Source organism: Parasteatoda tepidariorum, chromosome 10, assembly GCF_982258835.1.
Source record: "Parasteatoda tepidariorum strain Cologne lab strain chromosome 10, Ptep-v5.0, whole genome shotgun sequence".
NCBI lineage: Eukaryota > Metazoa > Arthropoda > Arachnida > Araneae > Theridiidae > Parasteatoda > Parasteatoda tepidariorum.
This window is the reverse complement of record NC_141764.1, coordinates 100,186,080-100,198,244: the sequence shown is the minus strand read 5'-3', so window position 1 is coordinate 100,198,244 and position 12,165 is coordinate 100,186,080. Positions and strand designations below refer to the sequence as shown.

Genomic DNA, 12,165 nt, shown 5'->3' with positions numbered 1-12,165 from the left:
CTTTGGCTACTTATTTTAATATTTTTTCGATCTCATTCTTGGTCAAAAACATTTTGTTGCAAACCTGTGAACGCCTATGTGATTATCTATCTGAATTTATTAAGTTTCTAATTTCCGGTGGTCTGGTACTTTTATTATTTGTATCTTTTCAAAATATGTCGCGATTGGGTATAGGTGTTACGTCACTCTCATAAGATGACGTCATTCATTTAAAGTGTAAATATTAACTAAAACGATTTTGTAGCCTGTGTATATATGAAAAGTGTGAGTGGCAACAGAAAGAATGTAGTGCTAGATGTGTTCTACGAAAATAAAATGGTTGCTTTTGTAAATATGTGTACGCAGGTATTTCTTGTAAATTTAAGTTATTTCATCGCTGGATAGATCGGGTAGATTTATCGGAAGCACGAAACATTGTGGTGACCCGGATTTTAAAGGTTAGTTTTCTTTTGCAATATTAATTGGCGACTGCAATTATGGATTCTCTTATCGCCAAACGAACTCCTGTTCGTGGAACATTTACAAAACGTTATAATCAGTTATTGGCGATGTGTAAGGAAAATAAAAGTACTCGTGAAGATATTGAAATTAAATTTTCCTCTTTTGAACGTATTGCAAACGATTTGGCATTATTAGATGAAGAAATATATAAATTATTAGTTGACGCCAAATCAGAAAACTTATCTGAAGAATACGATAAAATTGAAGAGTATAAGGAAAAAACTGATGCAATTCGTATTAAAGTTAAAATATATTTGGAAAAATTTCTCACATTTCCCGAAACCGCTTTGTCTGTGGCGGCTGAAAAGACAAAATTAAAGCTTCCCAAAATAGAATTAGTTAAATTTAGTGGGGAAGTCAAGGATTGGTTAAGTTTTTGGAGCCAATTTAGTCGAATCCATGATGATGAATGTATGAGTGATGAGGACAAATTCCAATATCTCATTCAATGCATGGTTGTCGGGAGTAGAGCAAGGGAAATTGTGGACAGTTATCCGCCGTCTGCTGATAATTATGCCAAAGTGGTAGAAAGTTTAAAAACGAGATTTGGGCGAGAAGAACTCCTCGTCGAATATTACGTAAGAGAATTATTAAATTTAGTGGTGAAAAATGTAATGAACACAAAAGCAAAGATGAACATAATGCAACTTTACGATAAATTGGAGTCATATCTGCGTTCACTGGAGTCTATTGGCGTAACAAAAGAGAAATACGCAGCAATGTTGTTTCCGCTTGTGGAATCATGTATTCCAGAGGATTTATTAAGAGTGTGGCTGAGAAATCCTGTAATTACTAAGGAAAATGATTCAAGTGATTCCTATGGCAATAAATTATCGCAGTTATTAACATTTTTGAGAGCCGAAGTCGAAGGCGAAGAACGTATTTCTATGGCAAAAACTGGTTTTAAAAATAATGACTCTTCGCATCGTAAAAGAGACAAAGATTTCGAAATATCAACTCCTGCTTTTACTGCAAATGATTTGCTCTCTGAGAATAAGCCAATAGCCCCACATTTTAAACGCAACTGCATTTTTTGCGGGAAGCAACATAGTTCAGAAAATTGTTTTAAAGGAAAGAATTTATCATTAGCTGAGAAACAGGAAATAATAAAGAAACACAAAGCCTGTTTTTTATGTCTGAAGGTGGGACATCGCTCGAAACACTGCAGGGCTAATATTCGATGTATTGTTTGTAACAAAAGACATTGGCCTGTAATGTGCCCAGACTTGAGCCAAATAAATCAGACACCGGCTGTGGGCACATCAGCTGAAGAAAATACTACTTTGTCGAATCAAAGCCAACCTGAAGTCTTATTGCAAACCCTTATGGTAGTTATTGAAGCTAATGGACGACGGAAAACTGTTAGAGCACTATGTGATACAGGATCTCAACGGTCGTACATCCTGAAATCAACAATAAATGAAATGGGATGGAAGACCAACAAATATGAAACTTTAACACACGTAGTCTTTGGTGGAGCTAGTTCCAGAAAAGAACATAAAAAATACACATTGTGGATAAGAAATATGAAGAAAAATAACAAGTTCGAAATTCAAGTTTTAGACCAACAGGTAATATGTGGATGTATTCCAAGTTTGAAAAATGGTCCTTGGTTAGCTGAATTACGAAGTAAAGGAATCCATATCTCTGATGTAGGTAAAGATTCTCAACAAATCGAACTTTTGATAGGAGCGGATTATATTGGAAAACTATACACTGGTCAAACCATGCAATTAAAGTGCGGACTGGTAGCGATGGAAACGTACCTTGGTTGGACTGTAATGGGAAAAACAAACCATACTTGTAGTTCCACTGGGCTTATCTCAACATCACTTTTCATTCAAAATACTTCGGTTACTGACTTATGGGAATTGGAAACAATTGGTATATCTGATCCTTGCGAGACAATTACTTCAGAAGAATACGATGCTCTTGCAACGGAACACTTTTCTAGAAATGTCAAAATAAACCCAGATGGTCGATATGAAATTAGTCTTCCTTGGGTGAAAGATGTAAACGATATGCTCAGTAACAGAGATATTGCGGGCAGAAGATTGAAAACGATGACAACTAAACTTATCAAGGATAACCGTTTGGATAGTTATAATGCAGTTTTTGGAGAATGGATAAAAGAAGGTTTCATCGAAGAATCAAACGAAGGTACCGGCCATTATCTTCCTCATAGAGGAGTTTTCAAGTCCAATTCCACCACGAATGTCAGACCAGTTTTTGACGCTTCTTGTAAAACAAGAGATAACTTATCGTTAAATGACTACCTGATGAAAGGACCAAATTTGTTAAAAATGATCCCTACCTTACTAATAAAATTTCGAGAAAAGAAAATTGGAGTTATATCAGATATAAAGAAGGCTTTTCTCCAAATATCCGTAAATGAAGACGATAGAAAATATTTAAAATTTCTGTGGTGGGAGGAAAAGGAAGCGAAAACAGTTAAAGTTTTTCAACACGCCAGAGTTGTCTTTGGTTTAAATTGCAGTCCCTTTTTGCTGGGAGCTGTTATTCAACATCATTTGAACAAGTATGAATCCTCCAATTTCCAAGATGTGGCTATGAAGTTGAAAAAATCCTTCTACGTTGACAACTGTGTCACGTCTGTAGATTCTGAACAAGAGTTAAAAGAGTTCATTCAATGTTCGACAGACTTAATGGCTGCAGCGAAATTCGAACTGCGAGGTTGGGAGTTTACAGAGAAAGAAAACTTAACTGAAAAATTTGAACCGTCACCTGTGTTGGGTCTTCTGTGGGACAGATCAGAAGACGTATTGTTTTGTGACACTCGAACTATTATAGATCCTCCAGAAATTATCACCAGAAGAGTAATATTATCTTTTGCTAATCGAGTGTTTGATCCAATCGGATTTACTTGTCCAATTATGTTATATCCGAAGATTTTATTACAAACAAGTTGGCAATCAAAATTAGGTTGGGATTCAAAAGTTTCCGAGGATATAAAAAAGAAATTTCTCAAATGGTTGGAAGATCTGAATATACTGCATACAGTGAAAATTCCCCGTCACGCTATTTTGAGAAATAGTAGCTTAAGTCTTCATGTATTTTGCGACGCTAGTGGTCTGTCATATGCAGCTGTTATTTTCATAAGATGTGAGACACCATATCAAACAACAGTACAATTGTTACTTGCTAAATCAAGAATAGCACCTTTAAAAAGAATATCTATTCCCAGACTTGAACTTCTAAGCTGTTACATTGGTACTCGTCTAGCAGATTTCGTTAAGAAAAGCTTGGAAATCGAAAATGTCAAGATTCATTATTGGTCCGATTCTACAACTGCTATCCAATGGATCCAGAAAGATGAGCCATGGAGTGTGTTTGTCAGAAATAGAGTTAAAGAAATCCGTGCTCTTTCATCAGGAAATTGGCGACACGTTCCCGGTCACTCTAATCCAGCCGATCTACCATCACGCGGCTGCTCGGTAACAAAATTATTGAGTTCAAGGTGGTGGGAAGGTCCTTCCTGGTTGAAATTACCTGAAAACACATGGCCTCTATCTGAATATAAAATTGATGAAGACGTTATCGACAAGGAAAAGGAAAAAGGAACAACCATACTCGTAAGTAAAAATTTGCTTGGAACAAACCAGTTTTTTTCTTATTTTTCAAGCTACACAAAAAATGTCAGAATGGTTGGATGGATTCTAAGATTCCTTGAAAATTGCAAACTGTCTGAAAAAGATAGGAAAAAAGGTGGACTAACTCTGGCTGAAATAGAAAATGCAGAAATCAAACTTATAAAAGTTATACAAAATGAAGCCTTTACAGCAGATTATATAAAAAGCTTAAAATCATTGAATGTCTTCAAAGATGAAAAAGGTATATATAGAATTAAAACAAAATTGACAGAGAGAAATGATACCGAGAATTTTAGATTACCTATTTTGCTTCCAGAAAAACTTGTATTGGTTGATATGCTAATCAAAGAGAAGCATTTGAAATGTTTACATGCTGGACTGCAAATTTTACTGTCCAATTTAAGAGAAAATTATTGGATTATTAATGGACGTCGAGCAGTTCGTCGCATCCTCAAGACCTGTGTTAGATGCAAACGATATAATGCACGAAGTATAAAAACTGTTCCCGTAGGTTTACCTGAAGACAGAGTTAAAGAAGCTTTTGTTTTTGAAGTGGTCGGGATAGATCTTGCCGGACCTCTTCATTTAAAGGAAGGTGTGAAAAGTTGGATTGTCATCTACACATGTGCCGTTTATCGATCAATACATCTCGAACTTGTGCTGTCACTTTCAACTAAGGCGTTCCTTTTGAGTTTACGACGATTCATTGCTCGCCGAGGAAGACCTCACATCATCTATTGTGACAACGGGAGTAATTTTATAGGAGCTGAGAATCTACTTCAGTCCTTAGATTGGAAGTCAATTGAAGCTGAAACATCAGTATACAAAATTGAATGGAAATTTAATCCACCATCTGCTCCCTGGTGGGGAGGCTTTTGGGAGATTATGGTGAAATTGGTAAAAAATATTCTTCGAAAAATTTTGGGGAAAGCATGCCTTTCATACGAAGAAATGATTAGTGTTCTGTGTGACTGCGAGTCCGTTATCAATTCAAGACCTCTCACATACCTCTCAGAAGATCTGGATGACTTAATACCTCTTTCTCCGTCCATGTTTTTACAAGAGATCTCGACGGTGGGAGTACCTGATTTAGATCAGCTGGATACAATAGATCTTAAAAAACGCTATAGGTATCAACAGACGTTAAGAGAACAGTTGAGAAAAAGATTTCGCCGCGAATACCTAGCGACACTCCTTCAACCGCGCAAGAAGAATAACTATTATGGTCTAAAGGTTGGCGAGATTGTGTTAATCGAAGATGACTTAAAGAAAAGATTACACTGGCCGATGGCTAAAGTTATTGCCGTCTATCCGGGAAAAGATAAAAGGATACGCGTGGCTCGACTTAAAACAGCACATACCGAGTTTTTGAGGCCAGTGCAGCGGATTTATCCGCTGGAAATACGTTCGACGCCAAATGAAGGTTCAACTCCAATCGCAAGCGCAACTTCAAATGAAGGTGACAAGCATAAAAATTTCCAAAGTACCTTACGAAACATCGTTACCACAAGAAGTGGCCGAACTGTTGAGATTCCATCAAGATATTTGGACACATAATTTTAAATTTATATTAGATTTTTTGTTATTTTGATTATTGAAATACACATAATCAAAAGGTGGGAGTGTTACGTCACTCTCATAAGATGACGTCATTCATTTAAAGTGTAAATATTAACTAAAACGATTTTGTAGCCTGTGTATATATGAAAAGTGTGAGTGGCAACAGAAAGAATGTAGTGCTAGATGTGTTCTACGAAAATAAAATGGTTGCTTTTGTAAATATGTGTACGCAGGTATTTCTTGTAAATTTAAGTTATTTCATCTCTGGATAGATCGGGTAGATTTATCGGAAGCACGAAACAATAGGTTTTTGCTATGTTAAATTTTGCCGTTTGTTAACGCTGACTTGGTACACTTTATAAAAGTTTGAAAATATAAGAAAGATAATTGGTTAGCAAAAGCATGAATAAAAGTAAAAATATTAAGAAAATAACGGGCTGGCAAAAGCATAAATAAAATAAAATAAGCATATAAAGAGATAAATTTAAAAAAATAAAAGCAGACGATAAAATTAGAACACCAGAGAGTTGTTGATTTTTTAGAATTAGTTTTGTGTGGAATTTAGGTTCTCATATAGGCACTTTATTTAGTTTGTTTTATAATATTTTATCTATCCCGCTACAGGTGAGTTTCATTATATCCCGTTACGGGTTTTTCTTGTTGTTTTATGATCTTTTCACTATCCCGTTACGGGTACTTTATATTTGTTACTGTATGTGTTGTGGTGTGAAATAAACGTTTTTTTAATAAAACATAGAACTGTTTCTTAATATAGCTTGATACGTTGCAACGTTAATTAATATCTTGCAGTTTATATTTTTATCTAAAATTTTTATATTTCTTTTTCCCATCTGTTTTTGATTAAACGACATCTTGCTTTTTATTTTATCCCCTCCCTCTGATTTTATATAAATTTTTAAAGTCACATAACTTTTCCATTATTAATGGTGTTCTATTCCCCATAGCAATTTGTAAACAATCTCATGATGAAAAACGCAGTTAAGTGCTTATCATTAAGCCAGATCCATCATTTCTTTAATAATTAAAAATTTTTTTAATTCTTTTTACTTGTTCGGTGACAATTTCATTTTATTGCTGTCATATATCAATATCAAAGTCTGTGTTTACGTTCTCATTTGTTTTTGATTTTAATTCCACTTGGGTTCTTGCAATGCTTTTGTACATTATCTTACATATGTTAGGGCTTTATATTTCTATTTGGTGTTTAATTTTTGCTTGCCATTAAATTGTTTATTTATCATGTCTCTGTGTTTTACTATCTTACAACTAATATTTCTTAAGTATCCACATATATTTGTACAATGTTCTGTTGCATATTTATACATAACTTAGGGTCATCACTTAACTAGATTTGCTGGATTACTGTTTGACAATTTTTTTGCTTCAATATCATTAACGGGACAGTCCCTGGCCAAATCATTTGTTGCTGTTACTAGAAATTCTTTTTAACAATTTAATCTTTCCTTAAGCTTACAACTTTTTCGTCATGACGATTCCCTATACCCAATTAATTTTTATTTACTATCCCTAACCAAATGTCAATTTGTCAATAGCAATTACTAATTTTACCTATTTTAATCATGCCTTAAACAAGTTTTGTATTTACCAATGTTTCTATATTGCGTTCTCTTTTCTAACTGTGCTTAACACAACTCAACATAAATTTTCTGAGTTTTATGTCCCTCTCTAATAGGGGATCAACTAATTTAGCCTGTTTTCTATTCTTAGCTTTTCATAGTCTAATACCATCTTTTTTATAGATAAAATTTTGTTCACTTGCCACCACTGGTTGCACAGTTACATATTCGGCTTTTGTCCCGTTTGGTCTATTTTAAACTAATTTCGCTTCGACCACCGGCCCCACTCTCTATCTTTTGAGTTTTCATAGTATTTTATTGTTTTAGTAGTCTGTTTAATTTTTAGCTTAGTATCACATATCAAAATTTAAAAAAATTTCATACTCGCTCCGACCATCGGACCATTATTTTACTTCGCTTTCTCTGAAGTTCCTCTAATATTTGACGCTTATCTAACTAATTATGATACCAATCAATCAAATTAACGTTTTTTATACTCGCTCCGACCTCCGGATCCACTTTCTATTTTCTTGCTTTTTACAGCTTTAACAGATATTGGTTGCCTGTACTCAATATATTTTGTTCCTAATCAACATGACCAATATTTTCCCCACTCGCTCCGACCACCGGACCCATTTTCTAACGATTAGTATTAACCGTTTGAAATTTATTTGAATAAGAACAGCATTCAAAAAGGATTCTGCAAGTAAAACAGGGGAAGTTTATCAAAGAAATTTTGAAAAAAGCTTTCTGGATATATATTTATTCTACAATCATTAAGTTTTGCGAAAGATTCTTGTAAGTAATTATTTTTTGATGTATGGTAAAATATCAACGAGAAATGTTGCCATAGCTGTATGGCAAAGGTGTACCATAGCCTATGGAAAAATATTTCTTTATAAACTGTAGCACATCTTAGCTTTATGGCAAAAATTTGCCATATAAAAAATGCCATAGGATATTCCTATGGGGTTTTGCCTATGGCAAAATTTTGCCATACATTTATGGCAAAATTTTACCATACAAAAAATGCCATAGGATATTCCTATGGGGTTTTGCCTATGGCAAAATTTTGCCATACATGTACGGCAAAAATTTGCCATATAAAAAAAAATGCCATAGGATATTCCTATGGGGTTTTGCCTATGGCAAAAGTTTGCCATACACTTTTGCCATACATGTATGGCAAAATTTTGCCATACGTATATGGCAAAAGTGTATGGCAAAATTTTACCATAGGCAAAACCCCACAGGAATATCCTATGGCATTTTTTATGGCAAACCTATGGCAAATTTTCCTAAGGGTATAAATGATATAAATGTGCTAAAATAATATAAATTTGCGACCTTTGTACTAAAATACAAACTAAGGTAGACAACGTTAAAGAGCACAAAAATATTATATAATAATATACAAAAATATTATATAATAATATTTTTGTGCTCTTTAACGTTGTCTACCTTAGTTTGTATAAATGATATGGTTTTATAGTACTACCAGTTTTTTTTCCTCTTTTTTTGGAATACAATCAGCTCTAGATGTTACCTCCAAGTGAGCACAGGGCAAAACATTGACTTTTGGATATACACTTCAAGTTAGTTTGTTTATTCAAAAAGTTTAAAAGCAACTAAAACAATAGGTTATAATCCAGAGTAATAATTAAAATAATAATCCGTCTGTTTGTGCGATCCAAGTTCTTGGGCGAAGATTGATTAAAATTGATCGAAACATGTTTTGCTTGGTTCGTGTAAACGATTATCCCAGTTCTTGGTCCTTTGGATGATAGTAGAGCACATGTCCTTCTTTTCCATCTAAGTTTTTCTTCCCTCTACCAATCAGCTTCTAAAGTTTTGTAACGTCAACAAGCAGGCATAAGATTATGTCATTTTGGTGTCCGCTTTTAAATATTTTAATCCAAAAAAATTTATCTGTTTGGGTTTATTTGTGTTATTATGATTTTATTGGAATTTATTTAGTAATTTCGAATTCATGTAAGTATGATTTTATAATATTGGAAATGAACAATGACCAGGAGCAGGTTCTTCATAATATCGTTATGTTAATCTCGGCAGATGTTAATCTCGGCAGTCATAAAAGGTGCCTTCGACTCAATCCATTGGGACCAAATTTAATAGACTAACCGAACTAGACTGTCCCAAACAGCTAATTAATCTAATTAACAGCTACCTAACCTATAGATCTATAGAATTTGACTGCTGTCTAGGATCAACTAAATTAAACACGTATATGGTTGCAGGGCTGTCCACAGGGGTCATGCCTAGGCCCACTCCTGTAGCTAATCATCGCAGACATCTTCTTGCAGGAATTTAAACATGACAATGCTAAAACAATAGCCTTCGTCGACGACTATGGGTTCATTATAACAGGAAAAACGCGAAAGGAGCTAGAAACTAGTGCCAACGAGGCCATAACAATATTCAATGATTTTTGCATCAAATATCACCTAAACCTATCGATAAACAAATGTAATTTCGTGACTTTCAAAAATTCTTTTAAACAACGCCCACCCATAGTCCGCGTAAATAATCAGTCAATTAAATCAGTAAATTCAATAAAATACTTAGGTGTCATCCTAGACCACCACACTAATTTCTTAGAGCATATCAAATCGCTAAGGGCAAAGGCCACAAATATACATAAAAATCTAATTAAATTGGCTCCAAGGACCTGGGGCATCAACACAAAACTACTAAACCTCGGGTAACACACGGTAGCAGAGAAAACATTCACTTGCGCATCAGCAGCATGGGGCACCAACCTAAGCAAAACAGCCATCAGTGAACTCCACAAAGTACAAAGACCTTTCTTAATCAAAATTGCCAGAAGCTTTAAGACAGCTTCCAACGCCGCGTTAAATATACAACAGGCATTCCGCCATTACACCTACAAATACTTAAAGAATCAATAATTGCTAATAGACTAAGGTTCAACACATCAAATACAGAATTTAACATCAACTCAGAAGACTATCAACACAAAATAATGAGCAACAGCACACATCCAGCAAAAAAAAACTATCTATAAATGTATATAATTACCCCCTAGCTACCCAATTCTAACTGCAATAGAAATATATACGGATGGTTCTAAAACAGATCAGGGTGTAGGAGCAGCTTCTGTGTATACAACAACAATCACTTAACAGACAATTAAAACACTAAATGAGCTTGCTCACTGCTTTTCAAGCAGAGATCTTAGCTATAAAAGAAGCCACGAACTGGTTTGCAACACAAAATTGCCACGAGGTCACAATATACACAGACTGTCTCGCTAGCATGCACGCTTTAATAAAAACAAAACAAAAAGATCCACAAGTAGCAGAAACACAGGGACTTGTAGAAAACCTAGCCAGTAATAGCAACATAAAAATACACTGGGTGGCAGCGCATACAGGTATCATAGGTAACGAATCAGCCGATCAGGTAGCTAAAGACGCAGCAGTCGGCAATGGCATAACAACAATTGTAAAACTACCGCCATCTAACCTTAAAAATAAGACCATTAGTATAATCGCCAAACTTTGGCAATACTACTGGGAAGAAACCGACAAAGGTCAAACAACAAAAACATACTATCCAAAAGTAAATTATAACTGGTTGATCGGCCACCCAGCTGTTAAACAATTCTTAACAGGACACGGCTTCTTTACAACATTCTTACACAGAATGCATAAATTAAATACAGACCAGTGCCCATGCGACGACTTAGGTACACCTGAACACTATTTACACGAGTGCCCATTAACCTCCCATCACCTCCTTAAACGACCAGACCCAAACCACCTAACTGCATTCGCTGATAGCCTATCAAACAAAGTAATTAAACAAAAACTAACAGATATTCTAGACATTACTAAAAACATATCCAACAGTATGTAAAATCACAAAATGACACTCCCTCAAATAACACAAACAATAACAAGATACATGCACACCCGACAATCAATCACGGACTGGCTCACGATGGCAGCCGACGTGGTTGATCATCCCTCACCACTGGACCTGCTCCTAGTCACTAGGGGTAGGCAGTGAGCCAGGTACTAGTAGCTCTTCAGCTGTCCGTGATGGCCATTGATGTTAAATGCATTTTTAAAAAAATTATGTTGTGACTAGCTATTTGATAATGTAATGTGTTTGATGTAATTTGTATTTGTAAAGTAATGTCGCTAGTCTTTAAATGTACTCTTCCACATGATACTGACAATAGATTAATTAATATAATTTACTAATTAAGTTAAAGTAATTAGTCAGCAATCTTAATCTAATAGTAATAAATTGACCAATTCAAGTAATTAATTAATAGTAATTTGTGTAATTATGTAAGTTTTTACGAACTAATTAATGTAAGTATACCAGCTGCTAAATAAACAAACCTCGCGGACTTAATTACGTAGAATGTAACTTCCATTAATATGTGATAGGTAATTGTAAATATGTAATTTTTGTAATGGTTAATTTTTCTTAATATTGTATTTGTATGCGCTAACCTTTCCTTTTCAGAAGCCCCGACAGACGGGCTTAGTAGGCCTGTAGGGTTGTAGGATTGGGCAGTAGGTGAGCGGGACTGCACACACGTCTTCTGGGTGACGGCTGTGTGGTTTCCGTGACCGACGGGGCTTGGTCCTGAAGACCTCCGGAATGCTGGGGATGTTGTATTACGCAGTAACCGCGAAAAGCCGCAAACCCGATTCGTGGGTCGGATGGTCACCTGCTGTGACCAGACCAAACTAAAGTAATCGATACAAGTGACAAGCTTACTGCTTGATTTTCTAGCATAGGGTATTCAAAAATAATAGTTTTCTTTCGTAATTTATTATCTCTCAAACAACTGTAAGATTTGAATTTTATTCCTCTTTATGAAAAATCACATGAAC

The 12,165-nt window shown here is 35.0% G+C and overlaps 2 protein-coding genes across 2 annotated transcripts; both read left to right on the top strand.

The window, feature by feature from the left end:
• The first annotated feature begins 476 nt into the window (after positions 1 to 476).
• LOC147803166 (uncharacterized) lies at positions 477 to 5,669 on the top strand. Its single transcript, XM_087152941.1, has 4 exons — positions 477 to 552; positions 661 to 1,974; positions 2,065 to 2,797; positions 2,999 to 5,669. Exons 1-4 carry the CDS (start codon positions 477 to 479, stop codon positions 5,667 to 5,669), a joined length of 4,794 nt encoding a protein of 1,597 aa, XP_087009067.1.
• A 4,784-nt stretch (positions 5,670 to 10,453) lies between these two features.
• LOC147803165 (uncharacterized) lies at positions 10,454 to 11,170 on the top strand. The gene has a single exon (XM_087152940.1). The coding sequence runs from the start codon at positions 10,454 to 10,456 to the stop codon at positions 11,168 to 11,170; it is 717 nt and encodes a 238-aa protein (XP_087009066.1).
• Positions 11,171 to 12,165: the final 995 nt, after the last annotated feature.

Excerpts from the sequence above, each read along its gene's own strand:
- LOC147803166 (XM_087152941.1), top strand. The coding sequence starts at position 477 with ATGGATTCTCTTATCGCCAAACGAACTCCTGTTCGTGGAACATTTACA. Across the intron at positions 553-660 it reads TAATCAGTTATTGGCGATGT|TTGACGCCAAATCAGAAAAC; the intron begins GTAAGGAAAATA and ends ATAAATTATTAG. Across the intron at positions 1,975-2,064 it reads TTTAACACACGTAGTCTTTG|ACCAACAGGTAATATGTGGA; the intron begins GTGGAGCTAGTT and ends TTCAAGTTTTAG.
- LOC147803165 (XM_087152940.1), top strand. The coding sequence starts at position 10,454 with ATGAGCTTGCTCACTGCTTTTCAAGCAGAGATCTTAGCTATAAAAGAA.